Source organism: Juglans regia, chromosome 3 (assembly GCF_001411555.2).
Source record: "Juglans regia cultivar Chandler chromosome 3, Walnut 2.0, whole genome shotgun sequence".
Classification (NCBI taxonomy): Eukaryota; Viridiplantae; Streptophyta; class Magnoliopsida; order Fagales; family Juglandaceae; genus Juglans; species Juglans regia.
The window spans coordinates 2861843-2886124 of NC_049903.1; the positions used below are offsets into that span (position 1 = coordinate 2861843).

Below are 24282 nucleotides of genomic sequence, written 5' to 3' on the forward strand. Positions count from 1 at the left end.
TTTTTTAATTGTAAAAAAGATATAACGTATGATCATATGATCTAGTTATATTAATTTGTGAATTTTAATCTCTAGTGAATCTAACACTTGTCACTTCTCATTTTAATAGTGAACCTGAAAATCCGGCCGGGTCTTTCCGGCGTTGTCGACGTTTCTGATGATTTTACTTCAACGGCCTTCTTTCCTTATCATGAGCCAATTTAAAAACAACTATATACTGATAAAGCTCTCGCATGGTATAATACATTGGTGCGAACTTATATACTAATTAAACTTAGATTAAGTACTCAATGCTGCCACCCATGTACATGATATATAACTTCATGATATATATATATATATATATATATATTCTTTGAAATGATTCCTTGTATCACTTCGATAATAATTCTATTAAAGAAAATTCACTATTGTTTTTCAAAGAAAGAATCTACATTTAAATAATAAATATTCCCTACCTATATATATTATATAATGTTTACAAATTAAGTTGACCAGCTCCTAAGTTTAATTAAAAGTAAACCAAAACATTAACGAGAATTATAAAGCTAGGATTGCAGTATACAAATTATATCAAATTAATAGAAATATGTTCGGTTCGAGAAGGTGGAATATTCAATGACTCTAGGCGTATTAATTGGCAGTCAGTCCCTATCGCTATGAGAATAAGAGTACTTATAATAGATGAGAGAAAATAATTAAGAACCCTAACTATAAATTAAGAATTAGAAACATCAAGAGACTATATATACAATATTATAATCGTTTCATCTGTTTTTTTTCTTAATGATCTTCTAATTATCCATTTTTTTCCTGGCTTTCAGCTCTGTTAATTATATATGATACTATATAAGCGTACTCCTTTTTTATGCATGGATCAATATACTCGAAATCATCAAGAAATTAAACAAACCACCAAGGAAACAGAAATTAATTACTGATTAATCCTAGATCACCGCTTAATTAATTTGGGTTAAGCGCTTAGAGGTTGGTACACATGCATGCAATAACTACATATAGATTAAGCACTGATATATATGAGACAATAACTTATAATATATTCATGATCATATTTGTTTAGAAAAATTATCTTCACAGTTCTTGTAGCATTATTAATTATATATACATGATGTACATTTCTCACATCAAACAATGTGGTACAACTCTTTATATCTATGCTCATACTTATATATATGGTATTAAAAAAATTGATTTGGCCATAAGCTTATAAATCGAGTGAACACACAACACACATTATACACATATAATTATATATTGTGAGCACAAACATACAAGGCCATATATATGTATATATTATATATAGTCACAATGTCAACTTTGGTAACGCATTAGGAAAAAAAAAAAAGGCGCGTATAAATTTAAATTTACACGAAAACTACCTTTAAAAAAAATTTAAACAAAAACTGCTTAAATATGTGAGTCAACGGCATATATATATACACGTGTATGTCAAATGATGTTTCAGTTGTGGCGCTCACAAAATTATTAGCTTAAACATGTTACATGACTGAGCAAATCACGGGTACTTTAATCGGAATTATTGTTTCATTTGGAATTAACGTCCTTTTCAGCTTGGAAATGTCGACTCAGCCAATGGGAGTTGGTGCATACCCTAGCTACTTGAATGACAATATTAAGCAGACCAATTATAAAATTAGTTTACTTTTGTGGATGCGATCTGATATACCTAATCCAAATTAATATTGTTTTAACCTTTTTTTTTTTGTTTGAAATGACTGAAGTTCTGATTCAGAAGAAATAAAATGATAAATACAAATGCATGTATAGATTATATCGACCATCTAAAATGAAAACTAATTTTTTGTACACAAATATGAGTAATAATATACGTACAACTCTTTATAGTACTACTCATTCTATAATCATGTTTTAAAATGAAGGTATTTATGTAAAGTGATGTTATTAATTTTATAAATCATTTTTATAAAAATTTATGTAAAGTGATATATATTATACAAATCGATTATTCTAATTGTTTGTGTTTGAAGGTATGAGACAAGTTTAATTAAGATAATCTCAGATAATTTGTAAATAATAATAAAAAAATAACGATAAAATAGTAAATAGTAACGTAGTGATTATCCAAAACATAACCTAGCTAAGGCCTTAAAGTATTTATGATGCATGCTTCATCTTCTTCAAAGCTTTTCTTGAACATCAATCCCAGCATCGAAATGGGAGAACTGGGACCATTGAGTTGGTGGCACACCGGACGGCCGGGACGATATTGGTATTGAAGATCAGATGGGTGCATGCATGGATTTCAGTGACCTCTTAAATTAAGGAAGAGTTTCAAATGCAATTGGCATATGCATTGCGGTGCTGGCACGGTAAATAATGTTATATACTATAATTTTATTTCATTTTTTATTTATTATGTAAATTAATGTGCCACATTTATTATTATTAGATGATAAAGAATCATTCAATAAAAAATCATCTAATAATAACAAATGCGTCACATCTTATATAGTGAGATAAAAGTAAGATGATAGAACTGTGGTGTATAAAATTTTCTTATTATTAGTCCAATATCAATTTTTTCTAGCTCAAGTTTCTAAGCTTGACAAAGATGACAAAAATCTTTCGTTAAAAAAATCATGTGCGAAAGTTTCTAAGCATCATCATAAGGTTCATTAATTTACGTTTAGATCAGGGGATCTATTAAGCTATCGGGAAATTATCGTTAATTCCCTGTACGTATTTTGACATCAAAACTCATGTTGAATTAATGGTATGGAATCTCTGCCAATGCCTTTCGTTTTTGGGTTTATATTACTTCAACTTTGAAAAGGAAAATGACAAAAAACATTCATAGTCATAAATGTATATATAGTTGAACACTATATATAACTGTGTTTACATTGTAAGTTGGATGAGACTATAGAATTTCCTCCACAGTTTTGAAGGAACGACGGAAACGCCATGCAGGGAATAGCAAAAATGATATTTTTTTATGACTTGGGATCCTGTCTCCTTTAAACATATCATTCAAATATATTTAATGTTGTGGATCAGAAGATTCATAAGAAAAGTAATCAATACTAAAAGACCCACTTATGCAATATCTCTTGCTTTTTTATCATCACTCTAAGGTCTCGTTTGTTTTTAAAAAACATCTCATCTTATTTAATTATTATAATTTTTTCAACTTCCAATACAAAATAAAATAAACAATTCAACTTTTTCAAATCTTAAAACAAAAATAATAATAATAAATATATTTTAGTAATATTTTATTCAACTTTTTAACTTTAATCTTAACTTATTTTATCTCATCTGCAAAAACAAACGCTTCATAAAATTTAGAATTTAGATAAATTTTTTATAAGAAATATAGTACGTACTTTTAATCACACGTGAACGAGGTAAAACGGGTCATGCATGGTTATTATGAAGCTCATGCCCAAGAAATATTAGTCATGAATCGAACGTTAGGAGATTAAGGAAAAAAGGTTAAATTACTATATATTAGAAAATTAAGCATACTTTTCTTTTGATTATTGTATTTTAAAATTTAATATCACCTATTGAATTTTCTTTATAGCATATGATTAAAGTATTAAAGACATACCAATAAAGCAAATAAAAAATATATATCATTCTTATATATGGTCCAAAAAAACAATAAATAACAAAACTATCAATCAGAATATATAGGATGCTAATTAATTTGAGTATATTTTGGTTATTAATACCAATGTCATCTTTCAAAAAAAAAAATTTCGAAATATTTTTTTATTTTACACTAATTACTATGTTATGGTGAAATAGAAGTAGAAATTGAAGAGGTGCCCAAATATCTTTATATATATGTATTTCTTCCTTTTATATTATTTTCTTTGCGATTAGCATCCACATTAATTTGGGAGTTGTTGGAAACCCGGGGTTAAAAAAATCGCAGGAAACGTAGGGGACGGTCTTGGTGGGCCCCTACCCTGACCAGACTTTGAGGCCCGACCTCTCAGCCGTCCGATTCTTTTTACTTTTGAGACTATCGGTGGTCCCACTAATAAACATCCCAAAACCAAAATGGAACTCTCACGGGACATGCGTTCATGGTCAACGGTCCTACATAGATCCCTGGTGGACAGCTGCCTCTCTGTAATTATTTTATTATAAATAAGTCTATTTAAAAGTCTTTATATATACCTATTTATATATCATAATTTAACTTTAAAAATAAATTTCAAATTTTAAAATTAAATTATGTGATTTGAATAATAAGTGCTAAAATTAGAAAATAATAACCATAAATTAGCACTCTTAATAGATTAGTTAAAGTGAAACTCCACTTTTAGCTAATATGAGATGAATTTGGTTTTAACTATTTTATTCACATCAAATCCTCACATTAGAATATCTATTTTTTTATTATATAATAATAAAATAATATAAGATGAATTTGACTTTAATTATTTCATTTATATCAAATCCCCACATTGAATTTTTCGTTATTTTTTATATAGTAATAAAATAATATTAATTTTAAAAAATATTTATTCTTTTAATTATTAATTTATTTAATTTTATCATATTTTACTATTCTACCTATTTTACCATTCTAATTAAACTCATCTCAAATTCTATATACATGTCTTAATTACAAATCAAATTTCTTCAAAAAGGCTACTAAACTACACTTGCATAAATCTACACCTGAAAAAATAAGTCTACTAAACTACTAAATTGCATTTGCATAAATCTTCACTTGCATAAATATGCACTTGCATAAACTGCACAACACATCCAAGTGAAACAGAATAAGTGGAAGTGTGAAACCAAAAACAATAGTAATAGTAAACAATTGATTTTAGTAGAGAGAGAAACGAAGAAAGAAAAAAAACTAGAGAGAAAAGTAACAAATTTCAATAGAAATTGAAAAAAGTTGGAGGAGAGAGATGAAATAATAGTAAACAATTGATCAAAAGTTTAGATTTACTGCAGCTGAAGTCTATCTTAAATGAATTTATCTAATCCAATGTAGCATATTTTCATGTCCTTTTAGCCATTTGAGTATTTTATTTGAATTTGACTAATTTATTGAGAGTGCTCTTGTAACCGCTGTAAAAACCCCATGCATGTTCATATGGCTGAGTGGGTGTTTCGACAGCCGTTACAATAACCTTCATGGCTATTATTGTCATTTCATGACCTTCTAATTTTGCGCACCTACTGTGTATATTTTATAATAATATTTTTGTATAAACATAATAATTGTATTATAATATCAATAATATAAATTTACATATACTATTTTTGTTCCTCAATGACAATTAATAGATAATACAATTGAAGGGAATTTCTATAGTGATGGTTTAGCCATTAATTATGGTCATTGTATACTTCAATCTGGATAAGAAGGTTGGTATAGGCTAGTGGCTTGAGATCACACCGATCGATTCCTTGATTTCCATGTTTGCCTTCACATGAGTTTTATTAATTAATTTGCTCTTTAACACATATATAGCAATTGTAGTTTCTTAAAGTGGTCTGCATCATCATGTGTTTGAAGCGTTTCCTGATTTGGTTCTGATTACTTAGTTTTAGTTTTCACACGCTCATCATGTATAGGTCGTTTTATATTTGTAATTACTAGGTTTTTAGTTTTTTGGTATGAGTTTAATTAGCTTTAGATCGTTTGATCTAATATTGTAACACTACTTTGCTAAAAGTGAGAGCTTATTATAAATAAAATTGGGATATTAATTACTTTTTTAAATTAAGAAATCCAATTTGAAACATGTTGTCCACCCAATTAGTTTGAGTAATGCTAATTGCCATTTTTTTTATCATTATCCTTTTATCATTAAATGATGTTGTATTATATATATAATTAGAGATGATTTGTTATATTCTACTTATGAATAAAAAAAATGTTGAAAAGATGATCGATAGTAAAAACGATGATGATGAATAGAGTTTTCTATAACATTTTATTTGCTACCCATACGAGAAAGATATATCATATGAAAAATCAGCTACTATATATTCACCATCCCACAATACCATACATCTTATGAAAAACACTCATACACCATATGAAAAATATCCCCACATCTTATGAAAAGCTAAATATATAGGTGTGGATGTGTAATGTAAATATTGGCTTATTTGTAGCAAAACTTAATATTATATATATAATTTCTTCGAAAATAAACACATGCAACATAATTTATAATATATATCAAAACTTTTTAGTATATTGGAGAATTATTTTGATTGGACCATCAAGTACCCCAACTTTTAATTAATTCTTCCTCCTCCCTCTCTCTCTCTCTCTCTCTCTCTCTCTCTCTCTCTCTCTCTCTCTCTCTCTCTCTCTCTCTCTCTCTCTCTCTCTCTCCTCTCAAATTACTTAATTACGTATGTAGAGAGGATTGAAAGTAGTAATTAAGCTGTAAACTGACCTAATTCTCTCCTACCTGAACCAGCACACACGCACCACACATGGAGCAAATCCTAATGATCATCGTGATCCTTTAATTATAATAAGGGTTTCCTGTTGATCATGCTTAGTAGTTATGAATAGGCCAGACCGTACCCATTCCACACGTGCCATAATATTATTTCTTGAATAGCGTTAATTAGTCAACCTCAACGGGCTAGAAAATTTGTTCCATAAGATCATCAAGGCAGTTTTTCAGAGTATTATATACATAGATATTGTAAAAAAGAAAAAAAAAAAAGGGAAAAAAAAAGAGGACTAAAAAGTACAAATGCCTTGATTAATCATGGTTATTCAATGGTTAAAACGGAGATCTGTCCCTAGGTTTTGGTATAAAATTGCTATATATGTACGTATATATTAAGACATGAGTGGCAATATTTCCTCCAATATCTAGTACTCCTTTTAGAATTAATCCATAGCAACAGAAGAATGAGAAAAACAAGATTCCATCTTAATTAGCCTATTTATTTGGGAGATGTGTTTTCTTTTATCTATGTTAATATACTTGGTATGAATTATGAGTAATGTTACATACAGTCGTGAGTGCGTAAACGTAGTATAATCGTTTTGAAAAAAAGTTGATCTACTATTAAAAAAATAATTTTATTTTTATGTGAATCTTGTATTTATTCTTTTTTTTTAAAGTGATTGCACGGTACCTGTGCACAATCACAATTACAATTATAATTTCTTACGAAGAGTACTATAATTTCTCATGAATTATTGATGAAAAAATAAAGAGAGGAATAGAAAAGAAAACCAAAGAGCGGCTAATGACTATGTTATTGGATCTACAAGGAGCCGCCGCCGCCGCAGCGGCCCCGGCCCCTACGTGTAAGTTTGCATGAAAGCGTGAATAATAAAATCTCATGCCAACGAAGGGACTTTAGTAATTTCGATTTGTTAGAATAACAGGCCGCTTGGACAAGGAAGCCATAGGCCGTTTCCAATAGACCGCCCAAGATTGTTTTTCTCAGTCGAAAAGGACGTTGTTTCTCCCTGGTCTTCTGTGGTTTCTGATCTCCAGAGAGAGAGAGAGAGAGAGTTGAATAACACATCTCTTATTCTTTAGAACCGCTTTATCTGAAAATCTGGTTTTCAGAAAGTCGTCTGCTTCTGTGTGAAAGAGAGAGAGAGAGATTAGGGGGAGCACAAATTTAATACCTTTATCTTTTGTTTGTTTGTATTCAATTCAATTCAATTCAATTCCTTCTTTTCCTCTCTCTCTTTTCCTGCATCTTCCAGTCGAGCTCCCTCCACTATCCATAACCGACTCTCCCTTCCTCTCACAATTTAATTGCTCAGATCTCAATCTTGCTGGGTAATGAAGGAGAGGAAATGGTCATCGGAGGAAAAAGTGGGTGGTGGTTTAATCATTAATGCACGGGGCTTTCAGGAACTCTTGAAGTAGGAGAAGATCAAGAGCAAAAAACCAAGCTTTAGGGACTCCTTCCATGGCTTCAAATATTAAGGCCACCAGTCACCAGACCCAAGTACAACGACTACAACACCACCATAGGCAACAACATCAACCGCAGCATCAGCATCAAACACAAGATCATCATCAGTTTCCTTATGGGATGATGCAACCATCTTCATCATCCTCCTTTCCTGAAAACTTCATGTAATTTTAGAATATGAATAAAAGCAAATTAAGCCAAGAGTTCCCCGTTATCTTTATTTTCTTTCATCACCCCATAGTGCTCATGTTTTAACTCCTATTTTGATTTTTTTTTTCTTTTTTTTCCCTTTAAAATTTGTATCAGCAGAAGCAAAGATTCCGGAGCTTATGATTTAGGAGAATTGGATCAAGCCCTTTTTCTTTACCTGGATGAACAAGACCCCTCTACTCTCCAAGACCAAAGACGTGAGCTCTCTCTCCCCCCTCTTCAAATTAGAAGGAATTCTTGTTTAATGCGAATCTGCTGGGGAGATTGTTTTGGGAAACAGCTGTTTGGGTCACAGGAAAAGCATGCCCAACAGATTGAAATATCGTCTCAGTACTTTCTTTGACCGAATTTTTGCAGAAAGCAAAAAAGAAGAAATACTTTCATCTCTCTCTCTCTCTCTCTCGTATTTTCTTTGTTTCTTGTTGTACGGAGATTGGACCATGACTTGTAACAAACCCGCTGATGATCTGCATGTATTCGTTGCGAATCCACATGTGTACTGAAAAGGGGTACGCAGTTGGTAATTGGGTTTTCGGTGCCTTCTTCTATTTCTTTCCTCTTTTTTCTATTTTGATGGTACAGAGCCACAAATGCATGCATGGCGATCCCAAAGACTTTCTTCCATTTATATAGCTCATATATACCTTCATGATGCCTTGTCTCCCTTTCCCCTGATCACTTGGGTCCTCCTTAATTTAGTCATTATGTCACTTTTAAAATTGACGTATATATCTTCTCTAACAAGAGTTAATTGATGTCAGGATTTATTTCTGCAGAGAACCAAGGAATGAGGCCTCCAACTCTGAACATTTTTCCATCTCAGCCTATGCACGTAGAGCCACCATCAACAAAAGTATGTTAGCCCTATCCTTAATTTGTACACTTATTTTAACTTACTGAGACGTTGATCAAGCATAATTTTAAATCATTGGCTGGGGGGTTTGTTTGTATTTGTTAGGCAAGTACGGGGTTGGTTTCTCCAGCAACGAGTGGTTCCAAGAGACCATCGGGACCGTTGATGGAGTTGGCCAACGCACGCAATGACGCTCCCTCGGGGCATGAACCTGCCAAAGCGATGAAGGTATAGTCTTCATGTTATTAATTAATATAACCAAAGTCTAATAATTAACCCAAGAATAATATATTGTCCATAGCCTTCTAACAACTGAGATTCTGAAGTACGTGCAATTTTTTTTTATTTTAATGATCATCTGATTTTGTTAGTCTTGAATGTTGCATGGCAGCTGCGTGGAGGTAGCCGCAAAGGTCCAACATCAAGTTCAGAGCAGGAAGGACCCAAAACACCAGATCCAAAGGTAATTATTTGGTTCATTTCTTACTTGAATTTAAAACTCTCGTAATTTGCTTGTCGGACAGTGTCGAACGAGTTTTGCATGTGTTATTATTTCTAAGCAGACTCTGAGAAGACTTGCTCAAAATAGAGAGGCGGCTAGGAAAAGCAGGCTTAGAAAAAAGGTATATATAAATCCCCATGAAATTATAACCAGTATTAATCCACAACTGTTATGTTTTTGGCATTTGAGACAACAGTACTTCTAAGCATTGTTTTTAAACAATACAAATTATGAGCACCAAACCTTTTTTTTCAAATATTACAGGCCTATGTTCAGCAGTTAGAATCAAGTAGGATTAAGCTCACTCAGCTAGAACAAGAACTACAACGAGCTAGGGCTCAAGTAAGGACTCTCTTTTCTTTGAGCTATTCTTGCTGCTAGATCATACCATGTAATATTTACCCAATAACTGGGTTTCGCCCAGGGCATATTTTTTGGTGGAGAATCTCTTTTAGGCGGAGAGCAGGGATTTCCACTTGCTGTTAGCAACATTAGCTCAGGTATTTCCAATTCGTGCAAAAAAAAAAAAAGAAACAAATCATGCTTATTAATTGCTTCTTAATTCTTCTTCTTGTTTTTTTTTTTTTTTCATTTTTATTTTTATATATCATTTTCGTTTCATGATCTAACCATTTTATTTTATTTTCTAGATGCTGCTGTCTTTGACATGGAGTATGCTAGGTGGCTCGAGGAACATCATCGAATCACGTGTGAGCTCCGAGCTGCAGTACAGGAGCATTTGCCAGAGAATGACCTTCGGCTCTTTGTCGACAATTTCTTAGCACATTTTGACGAGGCAATGAACCTCAAAAGCATGGTTGCCAAAACCGACGTATTCCATCTTGTCTCCGGCATGTGGAAGACTCCGGCGGAACGATGCTTTCTATGGATCGGTGGATTCAAGCCATCTGAGCTCATCAAGGTAAACCAGCCCAATGCCGCTTTTACAGTAATTGATGATAACTTATTCGTTTCTTTTCAAGCTCTCTCGCGTTTCATAAAATTAGTAAAAATATGTAAGCAGGAAAGGAAATAAAACACTAGATCATATGACAAAAAGATGGCAAAGAGAATGATCAGGAAAGTCCCTAAGCATGAATATTTAGGTAAGCAACTAACAGTACTAGTAGATTTATTCAGGGTTTGTTATTCAGGTTCTATAATTATCAACAAAACTAACGCTGCTGGATTTCTTAAAACAAATTCCATTCTTGTTAGATGTAATCGCTGGATATATATAATTCGATCGTTTAAATGGAAACTGATGAGGAAGGGATATGATGAGAGACTGGAAGGTATTGCATAATGAGTAAAACGACGTTAAATGCACTGTCCAACTAGTCGGTGGCACTGGTTATAAGGAAGGTATTGCATAATGAATAAGGATCAGGGACTGACGAAAGTTATCGTGAAGGTTTCTACTATAGGGAGGAGTTAGATGTCGTTCCAATAAAGCGATATATGTACGTTAACACAATTTCTAATTTTCTGGTTTGGGCCAGAAATAGAAAGATCATAGCTGCATGCTCCAGTATCTACGCCTTACTGTCTTCTATTTATTTCACATCGATGGGAAAAAAGGTTTCAACCCCATGCTCATGATCATCCGGCCTGTCCTTAATTGGTTTATAGTATATAAATAACCCCTTGTTCTAACACGAAATAAATCTTAGCCAAGAAATGAATATTTTCCATGATGAAAATGAATGGACATTATTGTTTTACATGTTTTCATACTTTCACCCATTAATATTGCCTCTAATAGGTTTTACTAAGACATCAAAAGTCTTAATTACTTTGATGTGTGTACGTGCTAGATTATATTGAATCAAATTGAGCCATTAACGGAGCAACAAATAATGGGTATATGTGCGCTGCAACAATCTACACAGGAGGCTGAAGATGCTCTATCTCAAGGGCTTCAAGCTCTCAACCAGTCACTCGTAGATACCATAACCTCCGACTCATTGAGTAGCCCTCCCAACATGGCAAACTACATGGGTCAGATGGCTCTAGCCATGAACAAGCTCTCAACTGTTGAAGGCTTTGTTAGACAGGTACGTTTCTCATCATCTCACCCATAACTCAAAGTTTGATACTCTCTCTCTCTCCCCCCTTGATTATTAAGGTTTCATCCCTGTCTAAACTCTAAATCACCGGTGGTCCCCCGGAAACATCGGTTTTCTGACTAAAGTTAGGTTTGGGGAACCAGATTATATATATATGCTCATATCATGTTTAGGCTGGAAAACCTACCCCAACATAAGAACTACTCCCTGTACTCTCGCGTCCATGAGGTGGCTGGTGTTTATATACATACATGGAAACTATTCATAAGACTACATGCATGCCCACCTCTCGTGAAATGTTTCGGGAACTTAATTACTCGAAAGGGAGATACTTTAGGCAGCCTATACCCGTCCTGTTGGCCATATCCCATGTCAATAATATTTTTAGGACCATTAATGTGTCTCCTAATTAATTCAATAAATAGTGGGTATATATGCCTATATATATATATATTAATAGTATATATGTGAATACAATTAATGTTTCCTAAGTTGAAAGTGAAGTGTTTCCAAATTCAAAATGTGTTGTGTAAAGAATTTATTCTCCCTGATTTCAAAATATAAAAACATGACCAAAAACCTGGCATCAAGTGCACGTGGCACTCCTGCATGCATGAAGGTGGTCGCTACAGATGTATAAATCCATACAGCTTCCATGCCAGCAGATCATGAATCGAGTTCGAAGCACCAATTGATCTGCATGACGTCATGGTCGTAACCGTTTGACTTAACGACATGCATGATGCACGTAGGCCCTTAATTTACCATAGCCTGTTTTTTTGACTAACAACTCTTATATATAGACTTATGTATGTATGTATATATATATATATATATGTATATATATATATATATAGGTAATACTACGTATGAAGTACGTAAGTACCGTACAGTCGTTTTAAAAACTATTAAAATCTACTATTAAAAAATTAATTTTCTTTTCACGTGGGTCCTGTATTTATTTATTTTTTTTTAAAATGATTGCATGATGTTTACACACTCACGATTAGAAATATCATTTCTCATATATATATATATAAGCCGAATATATATATATATATAGTAATGTTACATATGGTTATGGAATGCGTAAATAATGTGCAATCGCTTTGAAAAAAGTGAAGTTTATTATTAAAAAATTAATTTTTTTCATGTAAATCTTATATTTATTCACTTTTTTCAAAACGACTATACAACACTTACACACTCACGATTGTAAATATAATTTCTCTTATATATATATATACATCTTATATATATACATGCGTGCGTGCACGCGCGTGTATGCGTGTGTGTGTGAACACATGAGTGATCTTCTTGTTCGTGGTATTAGGAATGGGTGGGCCTGAACTAGGTTGGATTATTAAAGCATGCTTAAGCGCGGTTAAACCTTTGAAAATTAAGACCCAAATTTGGGAAAAACGACACGAGTTTGGATGGCATGGTAGAAATAATAATATGTTGAAGTGGAATTTTCGGCATGGTATATATTGACCGAGGAAGTACTGACAGTGAATCCATCACAATTATGATCATTATCAGCAAATTATTCAACCTCCCTAGCTAGCTAGCTAGGTGCGTGTGACCTTTTAGACTTTTGTTGACCTTTCAATATGTGCCACATGTTGACTTATAGAGCTATATATCTCCTCAAACACCATACTGTCACCTTTTGAATTATGACCTACCTAGCTATTATAGATCCTTTGCTGCCATTCATATTCACTGCTGCAAAGTCTAGCTCGTGTTAAAAAAAAAAAAAAAAAAAGTCTGGCTAGCTCGCGCGTGTTTCTTAATTTGTACTAAAATATGTCTCTGTCTACATTTATCAATCATTTAACCAGATAGATATATAGCCTTTATATATTCTTCTCTTAAAGTCAAGTTATGATACTTCCAGCTTCTTTTATTCTTTTGTCGATAGTCATGATGTTTTCTATGCAATGTTATTATTTTGCAAAAATAAAAATAAAAAATAAAAATAACTTACAGGCGGACAATCTGAGGCACCAGACCATTCATCGGCTGCATCAATTTCTGACAACACGTCAAGCTGCAAGGTGTTTTCTGGCAATTGCGGAGTACTTCCATCGTCTCCGAGCTCTTAGCTCCCTCTGGCTAGCACGCCCTCGACAGGAATGATGGATAGAAAGAAAAGGAAAAAAAAAAAGAACCCTAGACCCACATCATATCTTTATCATATCTAGCTAGCTCCCTTAATAGTACTCTTAATGCAGCTTTCTTTTGTCTCCATTTTCCCCTTATATAGAGATGTATAGAACCAATATTATACATAGACAATTTTAAATCTGAAGCAGTAGAATTCTCTCTCGTTTTGTCTTCTTGAATAAAGAATTCTTACAGCAGAATCATGAATTATTTCCACTGCCATTTTTGACTGGGAAATAAAGAAAATGAAGAAGATGAAAGAAGACAAGCAGACGAAGTAGAAGAAAATATATATAACTTTTTATTTTGGTGTTTGATTATAATTTAATTTGGTTTTAATTTAAAGCCGAAGCCGGGTGTCAAAAGTTTTAAACCGAAACGCCCATTCGGCCTTGGGGTTGTTGCATGCTGATCATGAGACAGCCGTCGTTTGAAACTGATAAACAGGCTTTGGATCAAACCGGCTTCTCTTTCTGGCCCAAACGACATACGCAAGGCCACATAAACAGCATCTTATGCATCGGCTGTACGTGTCCAATGAAAAACACGCGTCTTTTCAGGCTGGCCCAAACGACAGAACGAGATAAATTTTATTAGGCGAGTGGGGCCTATTCAACCCCCCACCATACTCTTTTCTCTGCCCACTCCAAGTTCTGCGATTCGGAAGACAATAAATATGCTTTTTTTTTTTTTTTTTGCAAGTAAAATATTCATAGATAAACTAACAGATTACAATATACAAGTTCTAATGGGATGGGAGTCCTCTACAATCTTTCCAAAGCCAACAGATACATCTAAAAAAATATATATATCTAGAGTCAAAAGTTTGGCTCTCATCCATTTTCCACCCGTAGAGACCGCTTCAAGTAGTTTTAAAATAGTTTGATAACAGACTATAAAACTGTGGCTAGAAGCCACAGTTGCTGAAGGATTGTGTGCTGCATCTTGTTCGTCTGGATTGGTTGGAAGAGACTTTCACGCCCACTTTCATTTGATCCTTGATTAGAGAACACGGAAATATAGAGTAGCAACCGAAAACACTGTTGAATTGCCAGCAAGGGCCATCATTGGCAATGGCGACGGGTGCAGGACACACATCACACTTGGAGTGGAATGGTAAATCAGATCTAGAAGATCCGATTCCTCTTATTCCAACGGTGTCGCATGTGGCAGCAAGAAGCTCTCATAGGTGCGGCATCTCTCGTGCCATGGCATAAACCAAGCGAGACATAGTTTATGTTTGTGTTTAACCAAGTTGATAACGTTTCCTAAGCAGGAATATTATTATGTACCGCCTCCACGAAATTAGTACATCACTTATAAAAGCAAATTTATATATAGATTTATTTAGAAGAGGATGAGACAACTATAAAAGCATATTTATACTATTAATATTAATATCTAATGATAGAAATAAATAGTGTGAAAAACAAAGATCTCAGTTGCACCCAAAACAAATTTATAATAATAAAAAATAAAAATAAAAAATAAAAAAGGCAAAAAAGATATCAGGGGATGTTTTATAGACATGCGCCACTTTGATGTTTACTACTTAGACGACATTCCTTTGTTTCCAAAAGGACAGGCCGTTCTCAATGAGGCAAAGCAGCGATGGTGGATTTGACGAATGCCGTTTTGCAATTGTATTCCCCGTCTTTTTGCTAAATACAATGTCAATGAAGATGCAATAACTCCATAACAAAAATCCATTTGCTCGTCTCAAAGACAACCGGAGCTGCCAGCCAAGGAGACGACTTCTACAGTGAACATATTATTTTCTTTTCTAAAAAGAACTTACCGTATCTCAAGTTTCTACCTTCCAAAACTTTCCAAAGAAAAAATGAGAAGAAAGAATCGATGCGATTAAGGTAACAAAAAATTTCTGTTTTCATGCCACCACCAAATAATGCCTAAATTGGAAACCTCCCTCTCTCTCAATGCGTTCATGCTCGCACAAGGAAACTGAACACTCCATCAATTAATCCTCCTGGTCCGGCACTAATGCTGCCAACATCACACACATCCACACTTTACCAAACCAAAATCGAAAAGAACTTTCACTGGTCACATTTTTTTTTTTCTTAATTTCAATAGTCACTCACATTTTTCCTAAAACTAGTGATGTTTGTCAGATGATAGTACATAATGAAATAAATGGTAATCCACAAAACAACCCCACTCTATCATTTGGGGGGTTGTTCACAGGAATCAAGTATGATTCATTTTATAGGTTCAATGAGGAGAAGAAGATTATTACCAAGAGAATAAATGCAGTCTCTTCTTCCACGCAATGCCGCTGTCATGATGGGGACTCCTTCCATTCTAATCTGTTAAGCCCATCAACGATCGCCTTGCGGAACTCGCCATTATGAAGAAGGAAGGACGAGACGTGCCCACCAGTGACCCATCTCACTTCTGAACCTGTCCAAGCTTTTTGAAGCTCTAGCACTGAGTGTTTTGGGATATACCCATCATCCTGAAGCGTGATTGCGGTTTAGAACAGAGTTAGCAAAGTAAAATCAAGAAAATAGTACTAATAAGGGGGGTGACTGCCAACTCCTTGTTGACCATAACTAGGGAAAGAAACCACAACTATAAAAATAAGTTAAAACAAATAGGCATAGAAAAGATAATAATATAATGCTTGATAAATTCTCCTAAATCAAGTCTTTGGAAGGCGATACGGAGATCTGGTACTTACTGTGGCAGCAACAAATATTACAGCATCAGGATTTTTGGGAATTGGAAAGCGTGTGACATCTGTGAGAGACAGTACATTTCGCATTCGTTCTCTCACCTCCTCGAGAGTCATTGCAGCCTTGTGCGCAGCAAGATCCTCTCTCAGAGCCTCCCATGCAGTGCCATGCTTTAATATTCCTTCACAGAATGCCACAACAGCAGAGTGTGGTGAGAGAAAAGGAAGGGTTGCAACAGGTGTAGGGTGAAGTGATCCAACCATTGCAGCATGCACTCCTCCTGGATTCCATAAAAATCAAAGTTTGAGCAAAATGAGACTTATGATAAGGGTGAAAAGTTTCTGATATTTTTCCCACTGAACATATTTGTTTGTTAAAAGCCATCTAATTCAAATTTCAAAAAGAAAAATCTAACGCACAGAAGATAGAACTAGCTAAATCACATCCAGTTAGCTTTAATCTCTAGCAAGGGATTCCATTTCAGTCTTACCCATACTGAGTCCACAAATACCCATCTTGCCAAACCCTGCCTCAGAGTCTAACCAATATAAGAGACTACGGGCCTCTTCAATGGTCGCTCTTCCTAATAAAAGCAGGTCACTAACGCACAAAAGTTTTGCACCATACTGCAGCGTGGGACGTCTTTGTCCATAGAAAGGGCTGTAATACATATGCTTCAGGAATCAAAAGCTCATATTTAAATGAATTAATAAAACAAAATGACATGTCTTTCAATTTCTAGGATTAGTTGACTGTATGCAGAATTGGCTACCTCTCAAGCACCATGGTTGCAATGTTTTGCTTCAGCAACGGTCCACCAAGGCGCAATCTCCGCTCAAAGGTATGGTCTCCAGTACCTGCAAAAAGAGGCTCCAAGTGGTAGTCCAGATAGCTAAGTACCAACTGTCAAATAGACCGCTGGGAGGAGGTTTCACCAATGGTATATCTGAAAGTTACACAAATATTAATAAATTATTATGGGAAGTATCACAAACAAGAAAACAATAAGAGTTCTGCTACATACAGGCAGAAATTGTGCCTGTATGTGCACCCCGCTGACGTGTCAGTATTTTATTTTACTAAAAAAATAGAGAGAGGATGGACGGACAGAGGAAGAAGAAAGGGAAAACTCCAGACTTTTCGTTTCTTGCAGAACTTTTCCCATTGGAATAGTGGTTTCCAAGTCTGAGAGTAGAGATCTCTCAAAAAATGCTTGAAAGTCAAATCCCTCTCAAAACGAGACTTAATAGCTGCAAAACTCATTTGTACAAAAAACAATGGAGTTAAGGGGGCATCTATCATGGTTGCCCATTTCTGAATCCAAAGAGTCTCTCTCCCACGTTGATCCATCTTCTACCGGGAATATGACCTTTTTGTTTATTAATTTTTGACATCCATGATCCATCTTCCACACAAAGCTCAAGCTGCAATGGTTGAATGGAATCTCCATCTGACCACAGAGAGAGAGATTTGAGATCTAAAAGTCAGAGACACCCATCACTCCAATCCTTAAGGAAAGTGAACCCAGATGAGAGCCAAAAACTGAATTATGGTCACCACCAAAACAAAGAAATTTAAAAGAACGGAGAATTTAAAGGTAGAGTAGGCTAAATGATACTGGGATGCTGAAGCTTTGCATCATTCTCTTTCAATTTCAACCTCTATTTTCAGACGGATAACATGGCGAAAGCAGCAGCAACATTAAGAACCCCTCTCCAGTAAAGGAGATTCAGAGCTCAAAAAAATCTAACCCAAAAACCATTAAAAAGGGGAAAAATTATGTACAAGTATACGACTTTCTCTTCTTCTTCTTCCTTGGATGCCAAGAAAAGCCTAAACTGGGGATTTTGTCCAAACCCAAGAACGATATCATATGAGAAGGGGGCTTAGGGTTGGCGTCGAAGGAGGAAATGGAGGCGGAACTGAACTTGGGAAATTTATTTCTTTCCTACACGCACCGTTTCAGCTCAACACCAAACAAACCGTTATATTAAACACAGTGGAGGTCATGAGCGAGGCCACTTGTGCCTGTGTTTAGACTTTTTCAATCAATAATATTTCTAGAACGAATTTTGGTGTCACAACAATCTCTCAAGTAATACAAAATGTAGATATGATATATCTGTCTGTAATTAATGTATCACGGGATCTTTCACAACCATGATGGTATACATATGCTTGAATGAAAAAAGATTTTCTTTTCCTTTTGGAATTAACAGGACTAATTACGACATAAAAAAATTTCAAAAACAAAGTAAATAACTACACTCCTTTCAAACTGCCAAGGGGCAAAAACTCATACTTAATCTGAATGCAAAATATGTTCTAACATGACATTTGAAGGAAATAAGCAAATCTGTAACAATATCATACATTCAACCTCCTAAAGAAAATGAAACTAATTTAATTATTGTTTCCTGTGTGTAGTTACCAGTTTATCCTTAAAATTCATTGAGGAAATTTCATGTTGGATGATCCCTGCCCTCTGCCCAACAGAGTTACAGAGGAAACTAGTTAGAAAGGAAACCAAAACAGTGATTTTTATTTTTAAGAAAAGGGGGAAAAGTATTTCAAAACTCTAAATTCCCAGCTATTGATTGCCAATCCAACCTATCCAACTAACCTTAAAGCGTAGCTAATGAAACAAAGAAAGTCAACTAATCCCCCCTCCCCCTTTTTTTTTTACTTCAAATAGACTTGGGTTTTTCTCTTTAAAAATCCTTTTGTAGGAATTGAAAACATAATAAAGAAATGCAATCGATCTAAAGCAGCTATCAACGGTTCAGGCCACAAATTTTATAACGCTCATAGTCAAAGTAATTTTTAGTTTAGGCAGCGCTTATTAAATAAAAGGATAAATTATTTTTTGTTTAGGGAAATGATCAAGAGACAAACAAATACCAGATGAATTATCTGGTAAAACAATGTAAACTCAAATATTGAACCGAAAATCCTACCATGAAATTATGAATCATACACAGTCAAGCAATTAATGATATTACCACTATTAAATTCTTTGTGGCAAATTGGAAAATCAGAAACTAAATAGCTAAATCTGTACCAATACCGTAAAACTAACCTAACGTTCAATCTCGACGGGATAAGAATGACAAGCAAAGACATCCAAAATTCCCAGTTACCTGCGAGATGAACCACGCAAGCCATTTTCTGTGGCGGAACGAATTTCGGCGCAAGGAAAGCAACCCTAGCATTGTGGCACTCGGGAGGCAATGCACTTAGTAACTGCTCATCACAAGGGGTCCTAAATACTCCTTCTCGCAAACGAGCAGTCTTGGTCTCCCAAACCGTTTTCCAAATGGGTTTCACCAAAATGGGAGGCCAATTCTCGCCTTCCACCTCCGGGAACAACTGTTTGATCATTCTCTCCAGCAAGTCAAGCTTTGTGCCTCCCCATCCTCGGGAGAAGAATGGTGGGCTTATCTTTGTTCTGTACATTAATGCACCATATATATGGTCCAAAACATAATGGAGCGTTCCAATATTAACTGTGACCATTCTGAGAGGACCCAAAAACTCAAATTTGGTCACTTTTTCAAGGAATCTAGAAATATTATTCACAACACCAGTTAATTGGAGACAAATTCGGGCTAATCTCTTTCCAAACGTAAAAAAAATCTACAAAGAAACGATAACCCAGTATTCAGAATTCAATGGAAAAACCACTTTTTGAAACATTCTCATCCATTATTGAATCCAGATGATCGAATCGCGGAAGAATTTCAAAAAACCATGTGAAAGTAAACCAAAAGAAAAAGTTGTTGAGATCTGATGAATCACAGAATGAATGAGCGAATGGAAGCAAAAGAACCGAGAAGATTTATGATTCACTACCAGTATGCCCCGAAGAAAACAAGAATATAGAGAAAATATATCGACGATAAAATGGACCAGACCCAGAAAGAATAAACGAGGGATAGAGAGAGGGAGAGGTAGGAGAGAGAGCCTTGCGAATAAAATACGCAGAAAACTGTGGGCGGGTAGGAGGATGGTGATTAGAGCGACACGCTGGAATTAGGTCCCAGGTACCATATCCACCATTTTTTCACTTTTTATATTGAAAAATTTTCCACATCATCAGCTTCCTACCATATACCACACGTAATCTTTTAGATTTTTTTAATTTTTCGGTGTATATTTATTAACTTCAAACGGTAAAAAAAAGTATTCCGTTTTATTTTTAACAATATCATATATCAATGCATTATGATCAATATAGATAGTATGGTTTCAAAAAATATAAATAGATAGTAATATTATGATGAGACTCTAATCTAATATATTTCTCATAATTTACTTGTCATTTCAGATTTTATCTCAATTAAATATCAAATACACTCATAAGCTTCTTCACATATAAATTTCTAAAAAATATTATATTGATGTTTAGAAATAAAATGTTTATATAATTTAATTTAATTTTAAAATAAAATTTTAAAATAAAATATTAAAAAGTCGTGGTTATCAAGAAATCCGATAACGACGAGTTGGCAGATGGAGATTTGGTACGTACCGTTAACAAAAGTTGCATAATTTCTTTGTAATCATTTAGGCTATGTTTGAATTTAAAAATAATTTTATCTTATTTTATTATTATAATTTTTTTAAAATTTTTATTTAAAATATAATAAATAAAAAATAATTTATATAAATTTTAAATTGACAAATCTCGTACAAACTTTTATAAAAAAACATCTCATCTCATACTATCCAAATGAGCTCTTAAACAAAATTAGTACTAGTTACATAATAACGAATCTATAGTGCTGATGATAGACAGAAATGTTTTTGTAATTTAATCCATAAATCTGTCGCGTGTTCTTCAAGTATGTAAAAATCACATATTTTTTAAAAAATATAATTTGAAAATGAGTAATGATACAAACTAAAATTTTATCTTACTATTTAAGGCGCGCACGATTACAATTACTTCATGTCAAAGTTTAGGAGTTAGAGGGGCGAGTTGACAATTGCATCACAGGAAGCATATTCTGGCTGAATAAAAATTTAAGATTCTTTTTGGGGGCCTCACAATCACTCTTCTGGTATATGCTTGGAGGATAAAAAGAAAGCAATCAATGGTGAACAAAACAACTAGCAGTGGCTGGAATGGTCTTTGACGACACAAGCGGGTCTCCTAAATGTACATCACATAGAGAGGGAAAAGAGAGCTGGTAAGAGTGGGATTCGCAGTATGCCCAGCGTCAGTGCATCTTGGCCCATAAGATTAAGCAGCGAGGAAAAACCGGACTAGTCTCTAATATCACTTGCTTTCGTTGTACTCTTTATTGTTGAATCTTGGTGCTTGACGAGATGGATGGAAATGGATCGAGCCTAGCCATTGGGACACAGACTAATGGGTGGGCCCTTGGAAGAGTTATCCCAGGTCCCTCTTCCATTTCAACAGTTCCATCCCCTCCAGGAACTTTCCATTCAAAGCACTGAATCAGAGTAGCCAAGGTTGTCTGAACAACCTGAAGAGCGAGTGATGTTCCAGGGCACCCTCTTCTTCCACTCCCAAATGGCAGTAGATGAAAATGTTGTCCTCTAACATCCAACTGGCTCTTTCCAGCACTCCCCTCTGATTGGCTAACAAACCTCTCTGGTCGGAACTCCAGAGGGCTTTCCCAGTGCTTGGGGTCTCTGCCGATAGCCCACACATTCACAAACAATCTAGTCTTTGCTGGAATCTCGTAACCTCCAATGGTGCAGTGTTGAGATGACTCTCTCAGGATTATTGGGCCGGTCGGGTGAAGCCTTAGTGTCTCTTTTACTATAGCCTGGAGGTAAGGAAGGTTCACAATATCTGATTCTTCTACTAGTCTGCTCTTTCCAATTACAGAATCGATCTCTCGTCTTGCTTTCTCCATCATAGTTGGGTGGTTGATTAGCTCTGCCAGTGCCCATTCTGTAGTGATTGCAGATGTGTCTGTACCAGCAGCAAATATATCCTGTTACACTCACAAGTTAATTTCTTCCCTGGTAATTTTTCAACATCCCCAGTCACATGCTGGTGCCTAGGAATGGATATGGATATAATGTGCACGAGTTTGACCATGAATTCGTGCAGAGAAAGTCAGAGAACTTCAAATTACGTGTAATGTTGAATTAGTCATACCTAAAAAGTATACCCGAGTACTCAACCATCGAGGCCGGCATCCCTAATTGTCAATTCCGTCTTTATTAAATAACTAGTCACTCTCGAATGATAATATTTCGCAGCTCCGAAGGAAAAGTTAGGGCTCTTGTAAATGTTTAGGAATGATAACACATTCAATTCGGACAAGATTTTGAGTATATTTATAAGAAATAAATATTTTTTTTTTGAATAACTGATTTTATGAGATGACTTGGCCTGTGAATATTTTCATGATATCAGAATCTGCTACAGGATGAATGGGAGCTCACACTATTTATCCCGTGATAAGGATAAAAAAAATACTGACATATACGTGAGGAAGGATGTTGATGAATAGTTTCATATTGCCTGCGGACCTTGGATATATTTATAAATAATGAATAATTTTTTCTTATAAAATTGATTTTATGAGATAAAGTAAGCCAATGAATTTTTACGGTAAACGCATCAAGATTTTTGCATCTATCTATAATCATTCGAAGACTCGTATATTTCAGCATTAATTTTATACTTGTAGTTCTTTTAGCAGATTAAATAATGACGAGCAAGAACTGTCGGTCAATGAAACGTGTCTTCACGTTCCAAGCTTTAGATATTAGCAAATGAGCAAGAAATATTTATTAGTGAAATAGCGAGCGCTGTGTCAAAACTCAAAAGGACATATTTACCAGGATGAAGGCCTTTATGTTTTCTCTACTCAATCTCATCTCTGCACTCTGGTCTTCAGAAATATCGAGTAGAATATCGAGTAAATCCTTCACCGCGTAAGCTCCATCTCTTTCTTTCTCCTTCTTCCTTGCCTCTTCGTGCTCCTGTAGAATCCTTTCCATCAAGCTGTCAAACCTGTCGTGAACTTCCTTGAGCCTTTTCCTAAGTCCCTGCAAATCTAAATTCTTACAAAACCAGATAAAATCTGACAAGTTGAACTTCCCTGTGAGCTCAGCAATAGCTTTCACCAACTTTGCCACATCATCCGCCTCGTGTTCATTTTCAGAACACCTTTCGCTCATGGACATTCTTGAAATGACATTATTTGTCACCCGCAGAAGCTGTCCTCCAACATCAACAGCCTCGCCTGCTTCAGCCTTGTTTAGCAAAAATTGCACGAACTTAGTTATCTCTTCACGCCTAACTGGGAGGAGCTGATCTAGGGTCCGGCCACCAAGAAGTTCGGACATGCAGAGTTTCTTCATGAATTTCCAGTAAGGTCCATACGGTGCAAAAGAAAAATCAGAGGAGCCGTAGGTAAGGTAGTCAACTGCAGCCGTTTGGGGCCGGTTACAGAAAGAAGTCTCGTGAGTTTTGAGGAACTCTTTTGCCATTTCTGGAGAGGAAGCAACTACACAAGGGACGGAGCCTAGGAAGAGGTGGATCAAGGGTCCATAGCGATTTGAGAGCTTGTGAAGAGCTTGGTGAGGTAATGGGGCAAGAAGGTGGAGGTGACCAATGATTGGCAAGGCCATTGGGCTCGGTGGAAGACGTGCCTTGGTCTTGAATCTGGTGAATATGGATCGGACCAGGATGGTGGAGACTAGCCATATGAGGAATAGTACGAGGTAGCTTTGCAAATCAGCCATGGTTGAATCTTGGGAAGATCATGTTGGTTTCATGGGTTGATTTAAAGGGGAAGCAAATTCTCTCTTAACATGTGAGATAGCCTACGGAGGGATGAA

General features: G+C 35.0%; 3 protein-coding genes across 10 annotated transcripts; 1 reads left to right on the forward strand and 2 right to left on the reverse strand.

Annotated features, from left to right (window-relative positions):
* The first annotated feature begins 7475 nt into the window (after positions 1-7475).
* On the forward strand, positions 7476-13918 carry LOC109005132 (bZIP transcription factor TGA10-like). Of its 7 annotated transcripts, none has more exons than XM_035688056.1 (11): positions 7476-8117; positions 8260-8360; positions 8925-9016; positions 9122-9244; positions 9408-9479; positions 9580-9639; positions 9783-9860; positions 9943-10018; positions 10169-10440; positions 11411-11575; positions 13580-13882. In XM_035688056.1, exons 1-11 carry the CDS (start codon positions 7948-7950, stop codon positions 13727-13729), a joined length of 1359 nt encoding a protein of 452 aa, XP_035543949.1. In that variant the 5' UTR covers positions 7476-7947; the 3' UTR covers positions 13730-13882. The 7 variants fall into 7 exon arrangements, with proteins under 7 accessions (XP_035543949.1, XP_035543946.1, XP_035543945.1 ...); XM_035688053.1 differs by having other exon boundaries at positions 7480-8117; positions 8263-8360; positions 11336-11575; positions 13580-13918; XM_035688052.1 differs by having other exon boundaries at positions 7480-8117; positions 11336-11575; positions 13580-13877.
* Positions 13919-14531: 613 nt separating this feature from the next.
* On the reverse strand, positions 14532-20472 carry LOC109005133 (protein ABHD18). Of its 2 annotated transcripts, XM_018983932.2 has the most exons (6): positions 19593-20472; positions 17225-17309; positions 16943-17112; positions 16458-16732; positions 16014-16232; positions 14532-15024 (listed from the first exon to the last, which is right to left on the reverse strand). In XM_018983932.2, exons 1-5 carry the CDS (start codon positions 19966-19968, stop codon positions 16056-16058), a joined length of 1083 nt encoding a protein of 360 aa, XP_018839477.1. In that variant the 5' UTR covers positions 19969-20472; the 3' UTR covers positions 14532-15024; positions 16014-16055. The 2 variants fall into 2 exon arrangements, with proteins under 2 accessions (XP_018839477.1, XP_018839476.1); XM_018983931.2 differs by lacking the exon at positions 14532-15024 and having other exon boundaries at positions 15792-16232.
* Positions 20473-21486: 1014 nt separating this feature from the next.
* On the reverse strand, positions 21487-24282 carry LOC109005129 (cytochrome P450 93A3-like). Its single transcript, XM_018983921.2, has 2 exons — positions 23278-24282; positions 21487-22421 (listed from the first exon to the last, which is right to left on the reverse strand). Exons 1-2 carry the CDS (start codon positions 24184-24186, stop codon positions 21756-21758), a joined length of 1575 nt encoding a protein of 524 aa, XP_018839466.2. The 5' UTR covers positions 24187-24282; the 3' UTR covers positions 21487-21755.

Bases quoted from the DNA above. Each gene is read 5' to 3' on its own strand.
- LOC109005132 (XM_035688052.1), top strand. From the start codon at position 7,948: ATGGCTTCAAATATTAAGGCCACCAGTCACCAGACCCAAGTACAACGA. The intron at 9,640-9,782 runs GTATATATAAAT...CAAATATTACAG, and splicing joins AAAGCAGGCTTAGAAAAAAG to GCCTATGTTCAGCAGTTAGA. The intron at 11,576-13,579 runs GTACGTTTCTCA...AATAACTTACAG, and splicing joins TTGAAGGCTTTGTTAGACAG to GCGGACAATCTGAGGCACCA.
- LOC109005133 (XM_018983932.2), bottom strand. From the start codon at position 19,968: ATGGTCACAGTTAATATTGGAACGCTCCATTATGTTTTGGACCATATA. The intron at 17,310-19,592 runs GTAACTGGGAAT...CTCTTTTTGCAG, and splicing joins TTGCGTGGTTCATCTCGCAG to GTACTGGAGACCATACCTTT. The intron at 16,233-16,457 runs GTAAGTACCAGA...ATCACGCTTCAG, and splicing joins TAATATTTGTTGCTGCCACA to GATGATGGGTATATCCCAAA.
- LOC109005129 (XM_018983921.2), bottom strand. From the start codon at position 24,186: ATGGCTGATTTGCAAAGCTACCTCGTACTATTCCTCATATGGCTAGTC. The intron at 22,422-23,277 runs GTAAATATGTCC...TGAGTGTAACAG, and splicing joins ACATAAAGGCCTTCATCCTG to GATATATTTGCTGCTGGTAC.